Source organism: Bos mutus, chromosome 19, assembly GCF_027580195.1.
Source record: "Bos mutus isolate GX-2022 chromosome 19, NWIPB_WYAK_1.1, whole genome shotgun sequence".
NCBI lineage: Eukaryota > Metazoa > Chordata > Mammalia > Artiodactyla > Bovidae > Bos > Bos mutus.
In genome coordinates, this window is record NC_091635.1 from 1,090,364 (window position 1) to 1,112,533 (window position 22,170).

At 49.5% G+C, this 22,170-nt stretch overlaps 1 protein-coding gene across 10 annotated transcripts in view; it reads left to right on the top strand.

The window, feature by feature from the left end:
• CEP112 (centrosomal protein 112) overlaps window positions 1-22,170 on the top strand; it is a 356,316-nt gene that overhangs the window by 279,407 nt on the left and 54,739 nt on the right. For all 10 annotated transcript variants that reach the window (XR_011467850.1, XM_070388925.1, XM_070388932.1 and 7 more), the window contains one exon: window positions 8,591-8,680. Coding sequence is in view for 9 of the 10 variants with exons in the window: in XM_070388925.1 (XP_070245026.1) it covers window positions 8,591-8,680 (90 nt within the window). In the remaining variant the exon portion in view is untranslated. The remainder of the gene's footprint in view (window positions 1-8,590; window positions 8,681-22,170) is intronic.

A 22,170-nucleotide genomic window follows, 5' to 3' on the forward strand; every position in this document is an offset into this window, starting at 1 on the left:
ACATTTAGACCAGTGGCTCCTGGGTGCTCCCCTCCCTGGGTTCCGGCAGGAGGGCGGTCTGTTCTGTAGGCTGACCGCAGTGTAAGTGGTTATCACACCGGCCGAAAGAGGGAATTCCTCTGAGATCCTGGAACATCCTAGCCTGGTTCTTGAGCTTGGTCCTGGATTTCCACCCCCCGAGATAGTAACATGTTCACAAGTGACGCCATCTGGAGGGACAGAGTGGGCAATGTGCTTTGAATTTCCTGAGCAGAAATGTGGCGGCTGCTCCCAGAGGAAATGTGGGTGAGGTCAGGACGGGCTGTGTGCTGCCGGGGAACGTTAATGAGGTGTGTTGGGGGATTCCAGCTTCCTTAGATCATCAAAGTCTTGGGATAACATGATTTCTTTTCCTGGAACCTCCATGGAGACCAGGAAACACTAACTCTTTTAAAAGTGCAGTTTTAAGAGTTTTAAAGGAAGTCATTTAGGAATTTTAAAGGCCAGAAAATAGATGAGAGAGAGAGAAGAAAAGAAGGATAGTGAACACTGTGGGATTCTTTGACAGAAGTGCTGCTCTTGCTTCTTATATTGGCCACGATACTTTTTACCTTTCGAGTTGAATCCGTGGCCTAATAAGCACTGCAACAGCAGCCTCGGATCAAAGTGCAAGCTCATCCACGAGGTTTGTTGCAACAGCTGAAGAGTTTTCACCCAGAGGGAACTTTGCCTCATGTGAAGAATAGCCCACATATTGGGTTAAAACTCCTTTTCTTCATATAATATCACAAGATACTGAATTACGAGGGTTAAAGAAATGAGAAAAAAAAGTTACTTGCATGGAATGTGAAAAAATTAAAAACCTGAATGTGTATGTGGGTGCTTAGTTACTAAGCAGTGTCCGATTCTTTGCGACCCCACAGACCAGCACCCCAGGCCCCTCTGTCCATGGGATTTCCCAGGCAAGCATACTGGAGTGGGCTGCCATTTCCTTCTCCAGGGGATCTTTGCAATTTAGGGATCGAACCCATGTCTCTTGTGTCTCCTGCATTGGCAAGCAGATTCGTTACCAATGAACCGACAGGGAAACCCAAAAAACCTGAACGCAGGCCTTAAAGATACCATGTTGTGTTTGAATACACGACTGGCCTTGGCAGTAACTGTGACCTGTTTCAGTAACTAGATCTGTAGTACAAACCTGTTCTCCGTTCTGCAGAACCACTGATAAGACTTCTTTATGGTTTTGTTATTCATTCTGAGTAGTTCTGAAGAAATCACTTTAAAAGAAATCTTGACTGGCATTTCAGGTGAAGAAGACTTGCTGCTTTTGTTAGTAGATTTACCCCATTAAAAAAAAAATACTGGCCTGTGTAAATAGCCAGCGAGACCACCCAGGACACACATCACTCTCCGCTCTGGTGTTAACCCCAGATTGTCTCCCTGTCTCAGGGACAGGACATGTCTTCTTGCTGGATCCCAGATGTTTAAGATGTGAAAAAAAGAAAAATAAGTACAAATCTGACACCAAAATGATGAGATTTTATAGTTTTACTTAATTTTCCCTTAACTTTCAGTTAGGAGTAGTACAAAGGAAAATATTTGCTGTTTCTGCATCAATTTTCCTCTCAAAGAACACCCACTCATCAGAAATATTATCGGCACCGTTTGTAAACTGAAGTCTCCTTACCTTAGACAGGTGTGGGCGTTGTTACAAAGGCAGTGAGGTTTCACGGAGGGCTCTCCTCCTCTCGCTGTTATAATCTGTCTCTTCACCGAGTCACGGGTGTCCTCTCTGTCTGATGGATAAACCAGTCAGTGGACGGATACTTTTTGAGACAAACTTTCAAGTCGTATTACAGGTTTTAAATAGAAAACAGACCAGCACCGTGTTTTAGAACCCTGGAATCCTACCGCGTGTGTCTCAATAAAAGCAGAAATAAGCCTTCCCGTCCAGTCACCTTCTCCTTCGGTCAGAATCTGGGCACCGCAGTCGTCTTCCAGAATATACACAGTGCGGGAAGTCCTGCCCTCCCTCCTGCCGGTGGAGGACGCGTCAATCATGCTTCTTCTGAAGTAAAATAGTGAATTCAAACCTCATGAAAGGAAGGATATGGTGTCTTCGTATGTCTTAAGTAGAAAAAGCTTTAAATATTCCTTCTTCTCTTTATTATGGAAACTCTCAGAGACACGCGTAGGGGGACCAGAGAGCAGCACCCCACTGCCCGGCTTCACCTTCGTTTGCAGGGCTGACCTCTCCTGGGCCGGGCCTTCCTGCCAAGCTCTGCTTTTCTCCGTGTTCATCTCCTCGCCGTGTGGAGTTGCTGCTGGCAAGGCCCCCTCCATGTCTCGCCCAGCTCCTCGATTCCCCACCGCTGACTTAACCCAAAGTCCCCAGCTGTATATTTAACAGGACGGACCGTCCCCCACGGTCTTTTGTGCTCACATCTGCTCCAGTCCCTGTAAATGGGAGAACACTGTGCCACTCAAGGTGCGGCCCCCAGAGAACGTGTTCTGTGAGCCAGAGCTTGGGGAGGAGCCCGTTAGCCTCGCCCCTCGACGGTCGATGGTCGGCAGGCCCGGGAGACGTGCCGGAGGCCTCAGGATGACTGACGAGGCCGGACACAGGTGTTTGCCAAGACGGAATGCACGGAATGGGGCAGAAGGTACTCAGGACACGCTGAGTCTCCGGGAGAGGGAACCGGCTCACGCTCCTGAAGAGTGGGGCACAGCCTGCAGGGCGTGTGACTCGGGAGCAGGGTCATGTCTGTGTTTCTGGTTCTGCCTCCATTTGCTAGTGGATGTTTTCAGGTTTCTCACAGCCCAGGGTCTCGGTAAAGATGGGAAGGTGGGGAGTTTGGGATTGTATTGTCTGGTAAGAGCCTGCGGGCCAGGCGTCCTGGGGTGAGAGGCCGGTCTGCGGCTCAGCCGGGCGGCCTTCTGGGCCACGGCAGTGAGGCTGCAGCTCCGATGCCGCTGGACACCCACTCCGCCCCTCTCCGGATGAGGGCCTGGTGGAGTCTGGCCAAAGCCAAGGTCAGAAACCTCTCCAAAGACCTGTGCTGATCTGAGGCCGAGCACTTCTGGACACCCTTCACCCTGGGACACTGGGATTGTGGCTTTTGTGTCCCCACAGCCCAGAATCCGTCCTTTCCAGGGAAAGTTTCCTTTATTACATAACTTTTTAGCTACTTATTCAAATGGACTTGCATTTCATGTGTCCATTATTAAAAAGTGTGTATCCGCCATCATTTCGTGTTTGTTTAACTGACTCAGAACTAGGAGGGACACTTGGGTTTTTAGGAAGACCACAGAAGCCCATAATGTGTGGCTAAAGTTGAGCAGCTGACTTTGAAGCCTGTTTATAAGTTTTATGAAAATAGCATTGACTCTAGTCCTAGTTTCCCCCTAAATGAACAGCAGAGCCCTGGGATGCTGACGGGTGCCTCCTCCAGGAACATGAGCTGCCTGGCTTCTCCCTGCCTGAGGAGTCCGTGGCCTGTGGACCTGTTCCACTCTAACGTGCTCGATTTTCATATTTTAAGCAAACAAGTCAGATTATCCTGTAGCCTGCTCCCTTTCGCAGAGTGTGGTCTCCGCTCGTTGTTCTTGTAGGGCTGCGGGTTTTCTTCCGGAAAAGCCCATTCTTTGTCGGCAGTCCACACAGAGCTCTGGGAGAGTCAGCCATGGGTGGTGCCCGCTGCCAGCCCCGTCACCTGGCGTCTAGAGGCAGGTCTCGTTGGCAGAGCCGCCCTTCAGTCACGAGGCCAAGGCACCCAGCAGAGGTGAGCGGCACGTCTGCAGGACACGCAGCGTGGCCGTTCAGGTGGGACTTTGTTTTAGGTTTTTGAACCAATGTTGGACACTCCATTCTTTGATGATCTTGGGCTTTTCTCGGGAATAAAGTAGAAGTTGTATTCATAGATGTGCGTCAAACATCAGACTGTAAGGCTTTCCAATGAAGATGCCACAGCTGAGAAGAAAGGTCCCCGCTAGTGCTTACTCAGTCGGAGAAGGCAATGGCACCCCACTCCCGTACTCTTCCTGAAAATCCCATGGATGGAGGAGCCTGGTAGGCTCCAGTCCATGGGGTTGCTAAGAGTCGGGCACAACTGAGCGACTTCACTTTCACTTTTCACTTTCATGCATTGGAGAAGGAAATGTCAACCCACTCCAGTATTCTTGCCTGGAGAATCCCAGGGACAGAGGAACCTGTTGGGCTGGCATCTGTGGGGTCGCACAGAGTCGGACACGACTGAAGCGACTTAGCAGCAGGAGCAGTGCTTACTCAGTAGTTGTCACCCTCAGAGAGGCCTGCGTCCATTCTGGGGGTGAACAGCTCGTGACCTAATAATTTTTTTAGAATATGAGATCAGGAACAGCTGTCAGTATAAACTGTCCTTTTCCTTTCGTCTGATGCATTTTAACTTTTTGGAAAGTGGAATATTACTCCGTTACTCTTCAGCTTTTTAAACTGATTTTTATTAGGTAATAAGGAATTTCTAGCTATATGGCTTGCTCTGATTAGCCCTAGAAACATCATGTGAATCCTTTAGTTAACTATGAGCAAACTGAAAAGCGGAGCCGTTTGAAAAGCAAATGTAACTTCCCTTCTATTTTTTTAGCATTGCTGAGACACAGTGGGTTAGCAATTTCTTCTTCGCTGTGTGAAGGCGGAGAAAGGACAGGTCTGGCGCTGTCCCCTGTCCTCGCGGGGACTGTCTTATCAGACCCCCTGGACTCGTTTCCTCCTCCATCACCTCCAGCACCGCGATCCCCCCGGCCTCTGGCCTCCTCGCCCTCTGCCTGCTCCTAGTCTGGGCATCACGCAGGGTCAGGCTTTGACCTCCGCTCCTTTCATGATTCCCCACCAGGGCATCCTTGTCTGCATGGGTGGGCCTGAGCCCTGGAGCCCCACCCCCTGCCCAGAACGCCTCTCCCCCCCCTCCCCCGTCAGATCCCTCCCCCAGCTCAGGCCCCGCCCCTGCTCAGGCCCCTCCCCCATTCAGTCCCCTTCCCCGCTCAGACCACTCCTCCTGTTCAGGCCCCGCCCCTACTCAGGCCCTGCCCACTGCCCAAGCCCCTCCCCACGTGACAGTCTCCAGGAAGGCCCTGCAGCACCTTGAACTCTTGTCAAGGAGTCTCTCCCCCCGGTGCTGGGACACTGCTGGTTCTGCCTGCTCCCTCGTGGAGGGCGGGCACAAGAGGAAGGACGAAGGGGCTGAGAGACCGGGGTGGGGACGGGGACCCTCGAGGGGGCCGTGCCCGGGGTTCTGCTGGGGAAGGGCAGGGTGGAGATGAGACTGCGGGGGTGACAGTTTTCTGCTTAAAAGACAAAGGACATGCGCATCTCCTGTATTTTTCTTCTTTGAAATAAATCAAGAAACAAAAGAGTATAGTTTTTTATTGTGTCAGAAACCAGAAAATATGTCATCACAAATAATAATGTCATATGTATATACATGTTTCAGGTGTGTGTATAGAGAGAGAACTTTGGAAGGTATGCTTGTACATTCTGTATCTTGAGAAACTTGATGACCGTTCGGTTACTCTGCTGTGTTGACGATAGTTGGATGACCCCATGGTTAAAGTAATTTCCTTGGGGAAACAGTTGAGATGTGTGTTAGCTCCTGCCCAAGCGTGGGCCTGGTGCCAGCATGCACCAGGCCTGACTCCAGGCTGGAAACGTGACAGGGAGAGCACCCTGGGCTGCAGGGGTCCTGGCCTCACACAGGCACAGAGACAGAGCCCCTTGAGCCCCGGACGGGTCACAGCCCCGCACGGGTCACAGCCACGCAGTGTCCAGGCTTTGCTCCTGGGACAGGTCGGTGAGGTCACACCAAGAGCAGAGCGGCTTCCAGGCAAAGGCGAGAAGACGCGGGCGACGGGTGAAGGGCCGTGGGGAGAAGCGCGAACGCTGAACTCGGGGTGGGTCAGTGTGTCGTGGTGAGCACAAACGCTGAATTCAAGGTGGGTCATTGTGTCGTGGTGAGCACAAACGCTGAACTCGGGGTGGGTCAGCGTGTTGCAGTCCCATCCCAGCGCCTTCTGGCTTGTGGATGGACCTGAGGGGGCTCTCTCCCCTCTGAGGGTCTCGGTTCAGTCCTCCCTAACGTGGGTGAGAAACTGCCTGCTGCACAGGATTGCCAGGAGGCTGAAAAACAAAGTCCATGCAGGCGACGGTGGCACGTGGTCATTGATCATGGCCACAAAATCTGCAGGACACGGAGGCTCGCTCGGCCCAGGGTGGCCAGAGCCTGGAGACCCGGGTCCCCGAGGACCCAGGTCGGGAGTCTGAGCCGCAGCTCAGGGGTGCTGTTTTGGTGTCTGAGCATTGCAGCAGGGGGATGACGTGATTGGATTTGGGGGCGTGGGGTCACACTCTGCGGTGTGAGGATGGAGAGCAGGAGAGAGCACGGCAGAAAGCAGGCCAGTCTCCTCCCAGCCCCACGTTCACGCCTCTCCTCGGTTAGGCCGTAAGAGATGCCAACAAGATCCTATGCACTGGTACAAAATTATCAAAAGCAAAAAAGTGCTACTTGGTCATAAAGCATAGGAACAACTGCATTCATCCTTCTGGAAACAGCCCACGATAATACAGTCATTAATATAAACAAAAATAGAGTCTGAAGCTCATTGTCAGTCTTGGCTGAAGGGTGGATTTTATATTCCAGTATAATATCAAAAAGCCCCTAAAGCTTCTGTCCTCATTCTCATTCTCTCCTCAGTCAAACCATTACACTCTTTTTAAACATTCTGTTGCTTTATCTTTGGCTGTGCTGGGTCCTCACTGCTGTGCGCGGGCTTTCTCCAGGCGTGGAGACGGGGGCTGCTCTCCGTTGCCTGCTCGGGCTTCTCGTTGCAGAGCACAGGCTCTAGGAGCTCGGGCTCCAGCAGCTGTGGTGCACCGGCAGTTGTCCCACGGCACGTGGCATCTCCCTGGACCAGGGATCGAACCCACGAACCCTGCATTGGCTGGTGGATTCTTAACTACTGTGCCACCAGGGAAGTCCCCCTAACTCTCTTTTTTTTCCCCCTTATTGTCTTTTAAATAGAGGTTCTTAGCCTGGGGTTCATCCATGGACAGGCTTCCGGCAACACATGGACGCCCCTGAAACTAGAAGCACATGATAAGCACTTTTTTCCACGTGGGGAGTGACCACATAGCAGTCACCAGATGCTCCAGTGAATCTAGAACACCAGAAAAAGGCCGAGAACCAGGGGCTCTGTCTCCGTGGAGAGAAGACTGGAGTTGCACTGACGGGACTGTTACTGGACGTGAACTGACTTGTGCTGCCCGGACTGCAGCTCTTCCCCTGCCCCAGCATCTCAGTCAGGATGGGCCGTGCGTCCCGCTCCTCCACCCCAGGCCAAGCCCTGGACCTCCCTGCAATGCCGCTCCCTCCCTTGCCTCCCTCCTGCTCCAGCCACAACCCCAGAGTCATCATCTCTTTATTTTTCACTCTGCATCCACGCCTCAGGGCTGCGACCCGGGTCCTCAAGTGGACTGGGGCCCTGACACCACCCCGGTCCAGTCCCCAGCGTTCTTTGCCGTGTGTCTCAGCAGCCTGGACCCTGCTTCTCTGCTTTGCCTGAACCCCTCTTCAGTCTAATCTTTGCAGCAGCTGAAGCGATCCTCAGACCCTCCAGGAGCCCCCTTCGCTGCACTGTTTTGCTTCCGTGCTCGTCACTGACATGTATATACACTCACTGTTTGCATCCTCTCTGTCCCCCGGTGTAATGGAAGCTGGTGACAGCAGAGAGTTGTTTCATCTGTTTTCTTTCACTGCTTCATCTGAAGGACCTATCACAGCTCTTAACCTAGAGCAGAAACCCGGGCGTCTTCCCTGAATGAATTTTATTTTGAGAATGCATTCAGCATCTTCCCGTCCCATCCTTGCGCTCTGCTCGCCGTCATTCCCGTGTATTGTATCTGTCATCGCATGGGATTGTTCGAATGGATCCTGTTTCTTTTCTAGTTCACCTTTTTACTTAAAATAGTAATTGATACAGCGTTCTTTATTGAACCTTGTCATTCCGGGGTTCCCCCAGAGCAACCTGAACGGCTACTTGGCAACTGAAAGAGTTCCCCTCTGTCTGCTTCTTACGGGTTCTTCAGATTCAGTGCTATCTTCAGTGGCTTAATAAAGAAATGCCTTTCAGGTCACTGTAACTTACTCAGATCACCACAGCACAATGCTGAAAAGCGACGTGCTGGGCCAGTATCTCAGCTCCTGCGGCCACAGCACTGTTCAGAGTGTAAGGGCCCCTCACAGGTGTACTGGTCGAACTACTTTAATTAGCAGTCGTTTTACGCTTTATCACATGCTGTGCATCTGTGCTGGGAACAGAGGACATATTTTTATAAGATGAATGGACACCTGCTAATGTGTCTGTTTTGTAAGTTTGGAATTTTTAACACTAGTTATTGCTAAAGTAGGAAACATCTGGGCCCAATGCTGAAAGGCTGGGCTTTCTTCTGCCTGAACTATTTGGAACAACTGTAATAGACTTGAGATCTGAGGCTCTTTTGACACCAGCTTAGGTGGTAATTTTTAGCACCCTCAAGGGTGCTAATTTTTAATATTTTTGTATTTGTCTTATACCATTTCAGGCTTTACAAGAAGAACTGGAAAACCGCTCGAAACAAGTGCGATCCATAGAGAAGAAGCTACAGCACAAGGAACTGGAGTCACAGGAGCAGGTACTTGCCCACATGGCCGGTTCGCTTGTTGACTTTCTCCAGGTCCAGGGGCTTGGGGATGGTGGTCGTCCTGTGTCCTCTGGGATGCTGTGGCCTCGAGTGGCAGAATGCTCGGGTCCTGCAGCACGTGGACAGCCACGGGATCTGTCACCCGCAGCCTGCGGGCGGAAGCCCTGCCGCCAGCTCTGCTCCCCTCATTCCCGCATCTCTGTGTCCCGTGCTGGTTTCATCCTAAACCAGCTCAACGGCGACAGTTCCCAGCATCCTGAGCAGGCCTGGGGACACCCAGAGGCAGAGGGGGGCTGCTCATATCTGGGGTCCTGTTCTGAGCCGTGAGGGCGCCTTTCCCTGGAGCAACCCCCACCCGCAAGACCACTCTTCTCATCTCATTGGCCAGAACAGGCCACATGCTCTGCTGAGACCAGCCAATCCCTGGTGAGAGGACAGAGGGGTCAAACTGGCCTGGACCAATCAGGGTCCACCTGGCGAGGATGGAGTTACAGGAGGGAGGGGGCAACCTGGACCCGGAGGGGGGGATGCCTGTGTCGGGGACGTAGCCGACAGGGTCTGCTTGTTAGGATAAAGGGACACCGTCGTACTTAGAGACACGAATCACGCTTTCTCTTGAATTTTAATTTTCTCCTTCTTTCTTCCATTGTGTTCATGAAACAAATCTAGTATAACCACGATGATCCAGCTATGACAATAGCTAATGACCTATTTTATTTTCAAATGAAAGGGTCTTTTTCGTCGAAGTCTTTTAAATTTTACTAATTTTAAATTAAAAAGCCGACAGAGTATCAATACATATCACGAGTCTTAATGAAACTTATTAAATGCATCGCCCTCGGCCTTAACGTACAGCATTGCAGATGTCCTTCTCAGGACCACCAACCTGTGGGACAGAACCCACTGTGGGTGTCGGCAGACACTTATGAGCTGCTGTTTCCTATGGTCCATTCAGCACAGGAATGCCAGGGCGGTCATCTTGACTCTGTGAAGAGTAGCCCTGACGTAAGGCGAATGCAGAGACTTACATCAGCTCTGGAGTTGTTGGCAAATGGGACCCCCAGGTCGTGCATGCAGTCGTGTCCGACCCTTGCTGCCCCATGGACTATCCTCAGGCTCTTCTGTCCATGGGATTTCCCAGGCGAGAATCCTGGAGTGTGTAGCCATTTCCTTCTCCAGGGGATCTTCCCCACCCTGCAGTCGAACTCTCGTCTCCTGCACTGGCAGGTGGATCCTTTGCCACCGAGCCAGCAGGGGAGCCTGACACCCAGGTGGGGGACTGCAGAGAGTGGCAGGTGTGAGTATCTGATTGATGCTGCATAGTAATATTAATACTTACTAAATGGACTTGACCTCCCGGAATTCATTCCCCATGTCTGCTGCTCACCCTGCATCATATGTGCATTGTGGACGTGGCGTGGGCATCTGTGTTGTGTCTGTGTAGGATATGTCTTGTATAGCGTCCGTGCTGGACAGGCAATAGGATCACAAAATATGATCCTAGGATGAAAGATGAGTTGTAACTATATTTACCCAAGGCCTACAATATGAGAGACACTGCACAAGGAACAGTACACGACTTAGTTCATTTATCCTGATAATCACCATTTAAGGCCAGCATTACACTCCCGTTTCCCTGCTGATGCACTGCAGCTCGAGAGGCTCAGTGACTTGCCCAAGGTCACCCAGCTGCAAAATAGTATGGGTGGGGTCACACCCTGGTTGATCTGAATTCCAAACTTTTGCTCCTGTCATGACAGTTTTTAAGTTACAGCATTTCTAGTTTAAAAATCGACACGGCAGTGACAGGGAAAGTTTATTAAGGCTGGCAGAGGAAGAACCACCGCCCCAGACAGCTGGAACAGGCGGTTAGCTCCCTGTGGCCGGAGAGCAGAGCCCGCGTGGCCACAGGTGAAAACCCACCCAGGAGGCAGTGTGGTCTTGGGGGGATGGCCCAGGTCCCACTGTCGCTGAGGTTAGCTGGGCCCCCACCCCGGCCGGCTGGTGTGTCTGGAACTAGGAGAAGATGACAAGCTTCTTAAGAGCAGGAAGCATGTTCCCTGAAGGACCGGGCCTCCTCCCATTTGTGATAAAATACGACTCAAGGTAAAACTCTGTTGACATCACTCTAATTCATGGCAGGACTTCACACAGAAAACCCCATAATAGATGGAGAGTAGGGAAATTAAGAAATCCCAGATGAACAATAGGGAAGGGTTCAGGAACCACTTCAGTCTTATTTTATTGACTTCTTTTTGATCATCAAAGTTGCTTTCATCTTTGTAGTGACAATAGGTTTCTAAACTGTTTCTTATACTAATTCCTGATATCTTCTATTAGGCTCCAGTTTACCAAAGAAACGTCAGGAAATACCCCTGGGTAAAGCTGAATATTTCATAATCTTTGCAGCCACGAAATGCTGGGTTCTTTCCACAAGATCCTAGGGTGTAGCTTAGCAATTGTTTCAGTAGAACTGAAGAGCAAATCGTGGCGCTCCTTCAGTTCACCTGTGTTTAATCTGCTTTAACTTCTGTTTTATCTGAATCCGACCTTTCCTCTCGTGGCACTAATAGCAGCAGTCAAAACCAATCACAAGTGTCGTAACCCACAGTCTTCAGGGCCTCATTGTGTATGTGCTCACTGAGGGTATTTAAGGTATTTAAAGTGTCAAAATTGTTTGCGATTTTCTATTTTGCATCTGTCAAAGCAATTGCAAAATAACAGTAGTCAACCTGACATCAGCCAATCAACAAAAATGTGTGCAGAACAGCCTCTTGAAATTTTTCTTCTTTCTTTTCAACCAAATGTTATTATCCTGATACTAGCTGCATAAAGAATCAAAACTGAAACTAGCAGAATTACAAAGGATAATTTCCTGGGCGTCTTTTTTTAACTTGCTTTAAAAAAAATTTAAGCTGTTTCTGTTTTTCATTTAAGAAAAATTCGTGTGTTTTAATTCTGTAAAAACAAAAAAACTGAATGAGGCATTCTGAAAGATGTGTTTTTACTTAAACACAGAAAGCCGCTTCTCCTCCGGTCTCGATGGCTGGCACCTCAGCTGCTCCCCGCCCACCTTGCCGGCATCGGCCTCTCCTCCAACTCCTCACCCTCAGCATGCCGGTCCCCGAGTGCCCGGGAACCCGTGGCTGCAGAGGGTTAATTTGCCCCTTAAGTGGCATCAGGATAACACCGATGTAGCTAGAAAAGACCGATTTTCTGTCTAAGCCAGCCTTACAGAAACAGGTTGTTGTTGCTGTTGTTTAGTCGCTAAGTTGTGTCCGACTCTCTGCACCCCCACGTACTGTAGCCAGCCAGGCTCCTCTGTCTATGGAATTTCCCAGGCAAGAGTACTGGAGTGGACAGAAACATATCTTTCCTTTAACGCATAAATAAGGAAGTAACACGCTGGAATCAAGATTTCCAGTAGAAATAGCAACAGCCTCAGAAATGCAGATGATGCCACTTTAACGGCAGAAAGCAAAGAGGAACTACAAAGCTTCTGATGAAGGTGAAAGAGGAGAGTGAAAAAGCTGGCTTAAAACTCGACATTCAGAAAACTAAGATCATGGCATCCGGTGCCATCACTTCATGGCAAATAGACGTGAGAAAAGTAGAAGCAGTGACAGACTTTATTTCCTTGGGCTCCAAGATTGCTTTGGGCATTGACTGCAGCCACAGAATTAAAAGATGCTTGCTGCTTGGAAGAAAAGCTATGACAAATCTAGATAGCATATTAGAAAGCAGAAACATCACTTCGCTGACAAAGGTCTGTATAGTCGAAATGGTTTTTCCAGTGGTCATGTATGGATGTGAGAGTTGGACCATAAAGAAAGCTGAGCACCGAAGAATTGATGCTTTTGAACTGTGGTGTTGGAGAAGACTCTTGAGAGTCCCTTGGACTGCAAGGAGATCCAACCAGTCCATCCTAAAGGAGATCAGCCCTGGATATTCATTGGAACAACCCATGCTGAAGCTGAAGCTCCAGTACTTTGACCACCTGATGCAAAGAGCCGACATGTTGGAAAAGACCCTGATGCTGGGAAAGATTGAAGGCAAAAGGGAAGGGGGCGACAGAGGATGGGATGGTTGGATGGCATCACCGATTCAATGGACATGAATTTGAGCAAACCCCGGGGGAGAGGGAAGGACAGGGCTTCCTGGTGTGCTGCGGTCCACGGGGTCACAGAGCGCTGGACACGACTTAGTGACTGAAAACAACAACAGGAAAGTGATTTTAAAAACCGTCATTCCTCTCCACACCAGGAGTTAATAATATCTGGTTCCCGATAAGATCTGAGCAAGCATCCTAGAATTCCAGCAGCGGAGGGGAGGCTGGGCCTCCGAGCAGACCTCACTGTGTGAGGAGACCGAGTCCTCGGGAAGCCCGTGACGTCCCGTGACGGAGGCGGGCCACCCACCCCAGTGTCATCGTCCATCGGACTGACCACACTGTGATCTGGATCTGTGCTGGACGTCACTCAGGCTCAGCCTGTGTGTGAAACCAAGTCTCCTTTTCGGGAACAACAGGGTCTCATTATTCACTGTGAGACCAGGTGATTTGCAAGCCTTTGTCAAAGTGATTCAGTAAATTATGGAAAATAGCAGAAGAAAAGAAATAGTCCAAAATTTTACTAGTGTTCTTAAGGCTGCGAAGCCAGGGTCTGCTTACCACAGGGCACTACACACATCAGCCTCGGACCTCAAACGTAATGCAGACAATGCCATACGCGTAACGAAGCCCCTGCTCTGAACCAGGCATTTTCAGCCTCAAACGTGTGAACCTGGATCACTCAGGTTCCCAGAAGATTCTTTTAAATAAATCTGTGAGAACTAGTACTTGGAGATCCAATCAATAAGATGCAACGCCGTGCTTTTCACAAAGGATCATCCTTTCTTTCCTGCACGCATCACTCCTGGGCAGTGTGAGGTGCTGGCCCCCGACGGGAACCGAGAAGAGGCCTGGATGTGCGGGTCCTCCCCCGCCCTCGAGGGGTTCCGAGTGCAGTCGAGCAGAGGCGGTATGGGGCGCGGACTCCAGGCTGGGGTTTGACGATGTGCTTTTCCTCCTAAGGGGCTGTGAGGCTCAGGTGCACAAGGCGGGAGGTTGCCACCCTGGCCCTGCCCGCCATCTCCCCGACCGTGGGGGAGGCTCCCCCAGGGCAGAGCCTCCAGATCCAGTGGCCAGGTCCTCAGCTCAGACCCCAGGCCGCCCAGAGGCCTCGCCGGTTCTCTGGCTGGCATGTTTCGGCAACTGGCCGGTCCCGCTCCTCTCGGGTGTGCCCAGGCCCTACGGTCTAGAGTGTGCGCAGACTGCCCTGAGTGTGTCGTGAAGTGCTGGGCACGGCCCACAGTTGAGTCCCAGCCTCGCAGCAGGCAAGGCCGAGACTCATCAGTTCATGCAGGACGGAACCTGCCGAGTCTAGTGGCCAGTCTCACAGCTGATCACGTGCATCTGGGGAGGGGACAGAGGGGGTCCCGAGACCCCCTTTAAGGCCCATGGTGAGGGACCGGGGGAGGCTTCAGGATGAGCACGGCCTGCAGGGGAGGGTCCACCCTGGTCACGATGGGTCACGTGGCCTGTCCAGGCCCTAACTGGCCCAGATATCAGGCTCCTAGGTCAGTAGCCACACCTTCCCATGGGGTCCATGTGGACATTGCGGCAGGATGCGTGTGAAATACGTCAGGAGCCAGGGAACGTGGATGGAGCATGTGTGGTTACAACTCTTCACCCAGGAGAAGGGCCCGTGAGGCAGGCGTCCGCAGAAGGAAAGACACTGGTCACGATGAGGGGACTGCGGAGAACAGGTTCCGGGTGCCCGGGGGCAGTGGGGAGCCTCCTGGGCGAGGGTCCCGTTGGTGAGGAGGAGAGACCAGGACGTCAGCTACTCTCATTTCATCCCTTGAGAAGCAGTGACAGCAGCAAGCCCGCGTCTGCCTGCTCTGTGCTCTGCTGGGACGCAGTGCCCGCCCCGGGTTCAGGGTGGGGACTTGGTCACTGCTCAGAAGGCTGTTTTCAGCTGCAGAGGACATTTTTGTTTAACTGCGTAGTGTTTCATGATTGCGTCTTTAGAGAGATCCCTCCAGCAGCAGAAGGTAAAATGAGAGATGACAAGAGCTGAATCCAGCTTCTTCTGCCGTCACACCGTTACCACATTATCGTCTATTCCTGAAGAGGTGTGTGGGCCTCCCATGGGGCCCAGTGACCCGTGAGGGAGAAGGTGAGCATTGGGAGGACCAGCGTCAGCGCGGTAAAGCCATCACTGGCCAGCCTTAAAGCCCCGTCAGCGCCAGGGGCCACCAGCGAGCCTGTGGTCACGGGCAGCCTCACAGACAGACATGGGGTGCAGACAGACGGTCAGTTAGGCCAGAATCATGGCAGTCGTCAAGAGGAAGACCAGCTCTGTCTTTTACAGATTTCCAAGCCTTTAATTTCCATTTTCCATAATGGATTTTAAAACTTCACAGTCTTGGCTGCTATGGGCTAACAGATCTGCAGTGCAATCTATTCAGAAGTCCCAACAGCTCAAAACTGTGTTTTATCCCTAAGCACATTATTAAAATGGGAATAATAATTGCAACAGAAATACCATTCAAAGACTTTTACTGACTTTTCATGTTTAATGGTTATTACTCTGGCTTCTTTCAAGTAGCTTTAATAACCACAGTTTATTTACAAAATTCAGGCTGATTCCTTTGTTCCCAAGACAGCTGGTATGACATGTTGCTGTAAAATGTTAAGCTGTTATGAGAGAGAGAACCACATTTAACTTTGGCCACATCTTATTCTCAATGAGAGTTTGAATTCTTGTCCCTGTTTTCTGAAAAACACTTGAAGCGTGCATTTCATCAAACCATGCCTTATAAATCGTTATTCTGGGAGATTTCCATGGCAAAGCAAGTCAGCCCACTTGCACCCAAAACCACCACCAGAAGCCACGCACAGCGACCACAGAGCCGTTTCCGTGGCAGCTCAGAGCGTCTCTGGTGGGTGAGTGGGCTCTGCGCTCCATCACTGCTCTCCTGAGAGTCCCTCCGTGTCGGCCTTCACTTGAGGGTGGGAGGCAGGTCCCTGTGTGCTCCGCTGTGTGGTTTCAATCTCCTGCTCCGCGGACGTCCCAAAGCCAAGTGCCAGCACAGCGCCCCCTGCATCACTGCAGCTGCTCTGGAAAGCATCCTCTGCGCTGCTGAAGTGGCTGCTGGTCATCAAACGTGGACGGGGGATGAAGCTGGGGTCCAGCCGCGGGACACACGGCTCTAAACTCTGACCTGGGCTGCCAGGTTCAAAGCCACGCTGAGCGCCCGGGGCTGGGTCTCGCTCCCTGCCACCTGTGGGGAAGGGATGTGATCACACGTTCTCACTTCTTTTGGTTTGATTTCTTTTTTTTTAAGGTAGTTTTGTCTTTAATTTTAGTCTTTTTTAAAATTAGTTTTTAAAATCCAAAAATAATGGATCCAAATGAGTAAATAATTGTTGTTCTTTTTCAATCACTCAGTCGTGTCCGACTCTTTGTGACCCCATGAACTGCAGCACACCAGGCTTCCCTGCCCTTCACTATCTCCCGGAGCTTGCTCAAACTCATGTCCATTGAGTCACAGATGCCATCTAACCATCTCATCCTCTGTCACCCCCTTCTCCTCCTGCCTTCAATCTTTCTCAGCATTAGGGTCTTTTCCAGTGAGTCGGCTCTTTGCATCAGGTGGCCAAAGTATTGGAGCTTCAGCTTCAGTCCTTCCAATGAATATTCAGGGTTGATTTCCTTTAGGATTCACTGGTTTCATCTTGCTGTCTAAGGGTCTCTCAAAAAAGGAGGAACAAAAGCTAAAGACCAACTTCGGCTGTGTCCCACCGTATAGAATTGGTGGACAAGGACAGTGATCAAGCGTTACCCTGGGGGATGCAGTATCGTCTCCCAGGAAAGTAAGAAGGCTGGGTTCCTGGGCCCTATCCTGTCAAGGCATACTTCACTGGCAGTTACTAAGCCCTGAATTCATGGAACTGAGGAAGAAAAAGCAGAGATAAAACACAGGGATGGTAAGAGAGAGTGAGTCAGCATGGTCAGGAGAGATAAGTGTTTGATGACTGTTTATTGTGCTCGTCACATTCAGAAAAGAGTGTCAAATAGTATAAGCCTTACTTGCAATTCCTTTTCTACTGTGGTCCAGCCAGAAAAGATCTCCTTTTCCTGTTGAGGAAGGGCTGTTTTGAGGTAGAAGCAATTGAAATTGTTGTTGAGCGAATGACAGAGCAGAAGTATTTCAGAGATGTGAGATGTATGTCAGTCTATGTTAGGAATAAAGAAGGAAGGGTGTTTTTTTTTTTAATACAGGGGAAAAATTCAGAAGTTTAAAAGACCACTTGAACATACTTTCCTTGTAAATCACCTTTTGGATTTCTATACAGAATTGGGCTTCCCTGGTGGCTCAGACAGTAAAGAATCTGCCTGCAATGCAGGAGACTCGGGTTCAATCCCTGAGTTGGAAAGATCCCCTGGAGGAGGAAATGGCAACCCACTCCAGCACTCTTGCCTGGAGAATCCCATGGACAGAGAAGCCTGACAGGCTACAGTCCAGGGGGTCAAAAAAAGTCAGACATGACTCAGCAACTAAACAACAATAATAGCAATTTGACGTGTTATGATGCTATTTTAAATGACGTTATTTTTAAAATTTCATTTTCTCAGTTGCTGGTGCTGAGAAAGACAATTGACTTTTTGCATAGACTTCCTTTATCACATTTAGGGAATTTCTTTCTATTCTTACCAAAAGTCTCTTTTCTTCTTGAAATTATAAATGGATGTTTCTTAAATACCTCCCTTCCATCTTTTGAGATAATTATATGAATTTTGTCCTTTATTCTACTAATGCAGTGGACTTCATAGACAATGTTAAATCCATGTTGCACTTCTAGAATAAGCCTCATTTGATCATGAAGACTTATTCCTTTTTACCTTTTGCTGGATTTTGGTTCACTAATATTTTGTTCAGAATTTTTACATCTATGCTTATGAATGACATTATCCTACAATTTTCTTTTATTGTGATGATCTTATTAGATTTCGGTGTCAAAGTTTGCTGGTCTCATAAGACAAACTGGAGTGTTCCCTCTTTATCTGTTTTCTGGAAGAATTTGTGTAATACTGATAATTATTTCATCCTGAAAATGTTTGTTTGGTAGATTAAGCTATCTGGGCCTAAAGACTTTTTTTGTTGGAAGATTTTCAGTTATTTATGGATGTACTTTGCTTAATGGCTGTGGTATCAGAATTTCTGTTTTAACTTCTGCCTCGTTTTCTCTTCTCTGTTTGAGGCTATAATTTTATATATACATATAAATAGGTATACTCCTGACCTTCTAACTGTGTTTCCTATGTTCTATATTGATTCTGCTTATTTTTTTTAATCTAGCTTCTTCTTCACTGAGTCTCTCCTTAGCTGTGTCTCACCTGCTGTTACACTCGCTCTTAATTTTAAGTGTTGAATATTCCAGAGCTGGAGTTTCTACTTAGATCCTTGTTTACTTTGCTATTCTGTGCTGAAGTTCACCGCTCTTGCCCTAACTTTGTTGAACGTGTCTATTTTGGTTCTCTTAAAGTCTGGGTCTGATAACGTTACACGGATTCACGTGGTTATCATTTCGCTGCATTTGTTTCACTCAGCTTCTGGTCACATGGTCTTGGTTTCTCATGAGCCTGACTATTTTTGATCGTGTGCCAGATATTTTATATGGAACTTGATAGGAATAATTGGAGTCCTAAGATGATGGTCATTTCCTCTGGAAAGAATTTACATTTGCTTCTCGATAGGCAGGTGGTGCCCTTGCCATCTTGAACAGCCATAGTCCATTTAGGTGGGCCTCCATCTGGGGAGGGATGGTCTGTGTCCAGCTCACTCCCACTCCTAGGGTGTAGCCCAAGGGGCTCCACCCAGAAGCATGGGTCTTACCGAGCACTCCCCTGCAGTGAGCCCTGGATGCGGTTTATGTCTCCCTGGCTTCTTTGTGAGGCCGTTGAAAGATCTACTCAGCTTCTCAAGCTCTGACCGGCCAACCTAGAATAGGCAGAGGCCCCTGTTCAAATGTCCCCAAAGCCAGACTCCTCAGTTCTCTGCATTTCTCTCCTCTCCGGGTTGGCCCCATAAGCCTTCCCTGCCCTCCTGGTTCCCTGATAGCTTGAAGCAGACTTGGTAGAGAGTCATTACTAGAAGCGGAAATCCACCACAGAGCTCCCTTGACTTATGATGAGGTTGCACCCTGATGAACCAATTGAAGTTGACAACGCTACAAGCTGAAAATTCATCTAATATACCGAAGCCACTTCTATTAGCCTAGAGTTGGGTAAAATCATCTAACACAAAGCCTAGTTTATAATAGTGTTGAATATCTCATGCAGTTTATTGAATGCTGCCCTGAAAGTGAAGTTCTTTCAGAATGGTTTGTCGGGACACAAAGGTTATAAGAATGCTGGCTGTTTGCCCTTGTGGTCACTGACTGACCCGGAGCCGCTGCCCAGCATTGCCACAGGGTTGTATCACTAGCCCTGGAAAAGACCACAATCCAAAGTGTGGTTTCCACTGAAAGTGTATCACCTTCACACCTCGGTAAAACAGAAAATGGGGAGTCGTTCCATCATCAGTCAGGGGCCATCTGCATTTACATTGCTGTGAATTACTCGATCACATTATTGCTAATCTCTTCTATTGACTTGATTTTCTAATTTGATCTGTAGAAATTCATTTTCATATGAACTCTATTAACGATTTGTTAAATATGTTGCAAGTGCTTTCTCCTAGTTGCTTACCTTTAATCTCTTTATCCAATATGTTAATTTTTGAGAACATGATCCTCTGTTTCTCTCCTTTATGATTTCTAAGCTTGCTTAGGAAGGCCCCCCCTCCCCCAGGGTTATAAAGCGTATTCTCTTTTATTTTCTTCCATCACTAATGAGAGTTTTGTTTTATGCATTTTGACTCTTTAATCCACCTCAAATTTATAGAAATATACCATATGGTATGAGGATTATAATAGAATGTTCCCCCAAGGAGAGGCCCATTCTCTCATCTGTAGACTTTGTGAATATATACATCACATGGCAGAAGAGAGTCTGCCAAGGCAGCTGAAGTGAAGAATTGGTGAGCGTGAAGCAGGGGCGGTATCTCAGATCAAGCAGGCAGTGAGCTCAGTGTAAGCACGGGGCTGCATCAGGGGCAGAGGGCCCTCTGGCTGGAGGCAGAAGGCAGTGACCGAGGTGGGGCCAGAGAGCCTCAGAGAGGTGCAGGGCCCGGGGGAGGGCCCAGGTGACACCCAGCAGGGCGGGGGGCGTCGCTCTGTGGGGAACTGAACTCTGTCCACAACCTCAAAGAGCGCCTCCAGGTGAGAGTCTGGCCCTCACCTTCTGCCGCACGAGACCAGAGCAGAGGGGCCGGGAGCCCCAGCCCTCCCCTGGAACTGGGAGGTGGTGGGCTTGTGCTGTTTGAGCTGCTCTGGTTGTGGTCGTTTGTTACAGCAACCCTACAACCGGTACAGGGATCTTAATGTATTTCCAAAAATATACCCAGTTATTGGAACCATTTATGGACTGAGATATTCTCCCCCTATTTACTGGAAATGCTGCTTTGTCAACAGTCAGATTTTCCATTTGTATGTGAATCTGCTTGGGACTTTGCATTCTTTCCTGACCATCAGCGTCCTGTGCCAAGATGAGTCACAGGGTATGGTGCTCGGAGGCGTGGACTCCGGAGCCCCAGGGCCGGGGTTCAAATCCCAGCTCTGCCACTTCCACTTTGAACAGATCAGCTTACTTTTTTTGCCTAGGTTTCCCTGTCTTGAAAGTGGGTTAATAATTACACCCACCTCACAAAATTGTTGAGAAGATTGTCAGTTGCTGCTGCTAAATCGCTTCAGTCGTGTTCAACTCTGTGTGACCCCAGAGACGGCAGCCCACCAGGCTCCCCCGTCCCTAGGATTCTCTAGGCAAGAACACTGGAGTGGGTTGTCATTTCCTTCTCCAATGCATAAAAATGAAAAGTGAAAGTGAAGGCGCTCAGTCTTGTCCAACTCTTCGCGACCGCATGGACTGCAGCCCACCAGGCTCCTCCGTCCATGGGATTTTCCAGGCAAGAGTACTGGAGTGGGGTGCCACCACCAGTCAGTTACTACATGTAATTCCCTCACAAGGGCTAGTGCATAGCAGGTTGTGTTATCTGTAGGGAGCGTCTTCTCTTGTCATTGTTTTAGGATTGTCTTACTTATTCTTGAGCATTAGTACTTTCACACGGGTCTCAGAATAGCTTCCGTGGTTTAAAATCTCACCGAGGGTTTGGTTAGAATTGCTCTTACTGCACTTCACCAATCAGTCTTCGAAGAATTAATGCCTTTGCATTAATTATTAATTAATGTTTGTATTTCATTAGGTCTCCTTCTGATCTTCAGTACAATTGAAATGTTTTCTTCTATGGACAGTGTACATTTCTTATTAGATTTATTCCCAAATATATCATGGCATGTTTTGCCTTTTGTGCATTTTCCCTTTATGTTCTCTAAACAGTTGTCCCTGTTGTTCAGAGACATACTGACACGTGTTTGTATATATCCACCCCAACCAGAGCAATTTATTATTCCTGGTTTCATTCTTTTTTATGGCTGAGTAATAGTCCACCGCGTGTCTGCACCACATCTTCCGTATCTGGTCGTCTGTCGGTGGACGCTGAGGCTGCTTCCGTGTCTTGGCCACTGTAAATAGTGCCCCTGTGAACACTGGGGTGCGTGTGTCTTTTCCAAGGATGGTTTTCCCTGGATATATGCCCAGGAGGGGGGTTCAGGGTCACATGGTGGCTCTATTTTCAGTTTTCTGAGGAGCCTCCACTCTCTCCTCCACAGAAGCTGCTTGAGTTTACATTCCCACCCACAGCGTCAGGCTCCCTTTCGGGTTCCTGAGAGTTTCTGCTTCCTGTGACAAAATCTGTGGGGTTTAGACCCACACCTTCATTATAATTACCTGTGTGCGTGCCTGTCCTTCCCGCTGGACGGAGATGCCCATGAGGGCAGAGGGTGTAACGTGCTAGGAACACACACACACGTGCATCTACACGCATGCCGGCATATACACACACACACACACACGTACACACACGCGGGGAGCCTCTCCCACGCGTGACCCAGCACCGTCACTCCCTTGGGTCCCGCACGTGCTGGCGGGCAGCCGGGGGAGCCTCCACGCCTGTCCTCAGCCGAGCGCCAGCCTGTCCCCTGTGGACCCGCAGGGCTGGACCCCAAGCAGGGGGACGAGTGTCATTCCAGCAGCAGCAGAGCGGAAGACGCCCCGCCGGCCCGCCCACGAGGCGGGGCCCTGGGTCTGACTGGCGCTGTCGGAGGCGCTTGATTCCTTGTCGCCTCTGAAATCCCAGGAATGCTGCTCCCCAAAAGCTACATGCAGTTGGGCAGTTTTAGGGTTTTCTTTGCCTTCGTGGTTATGCATTATATGGAC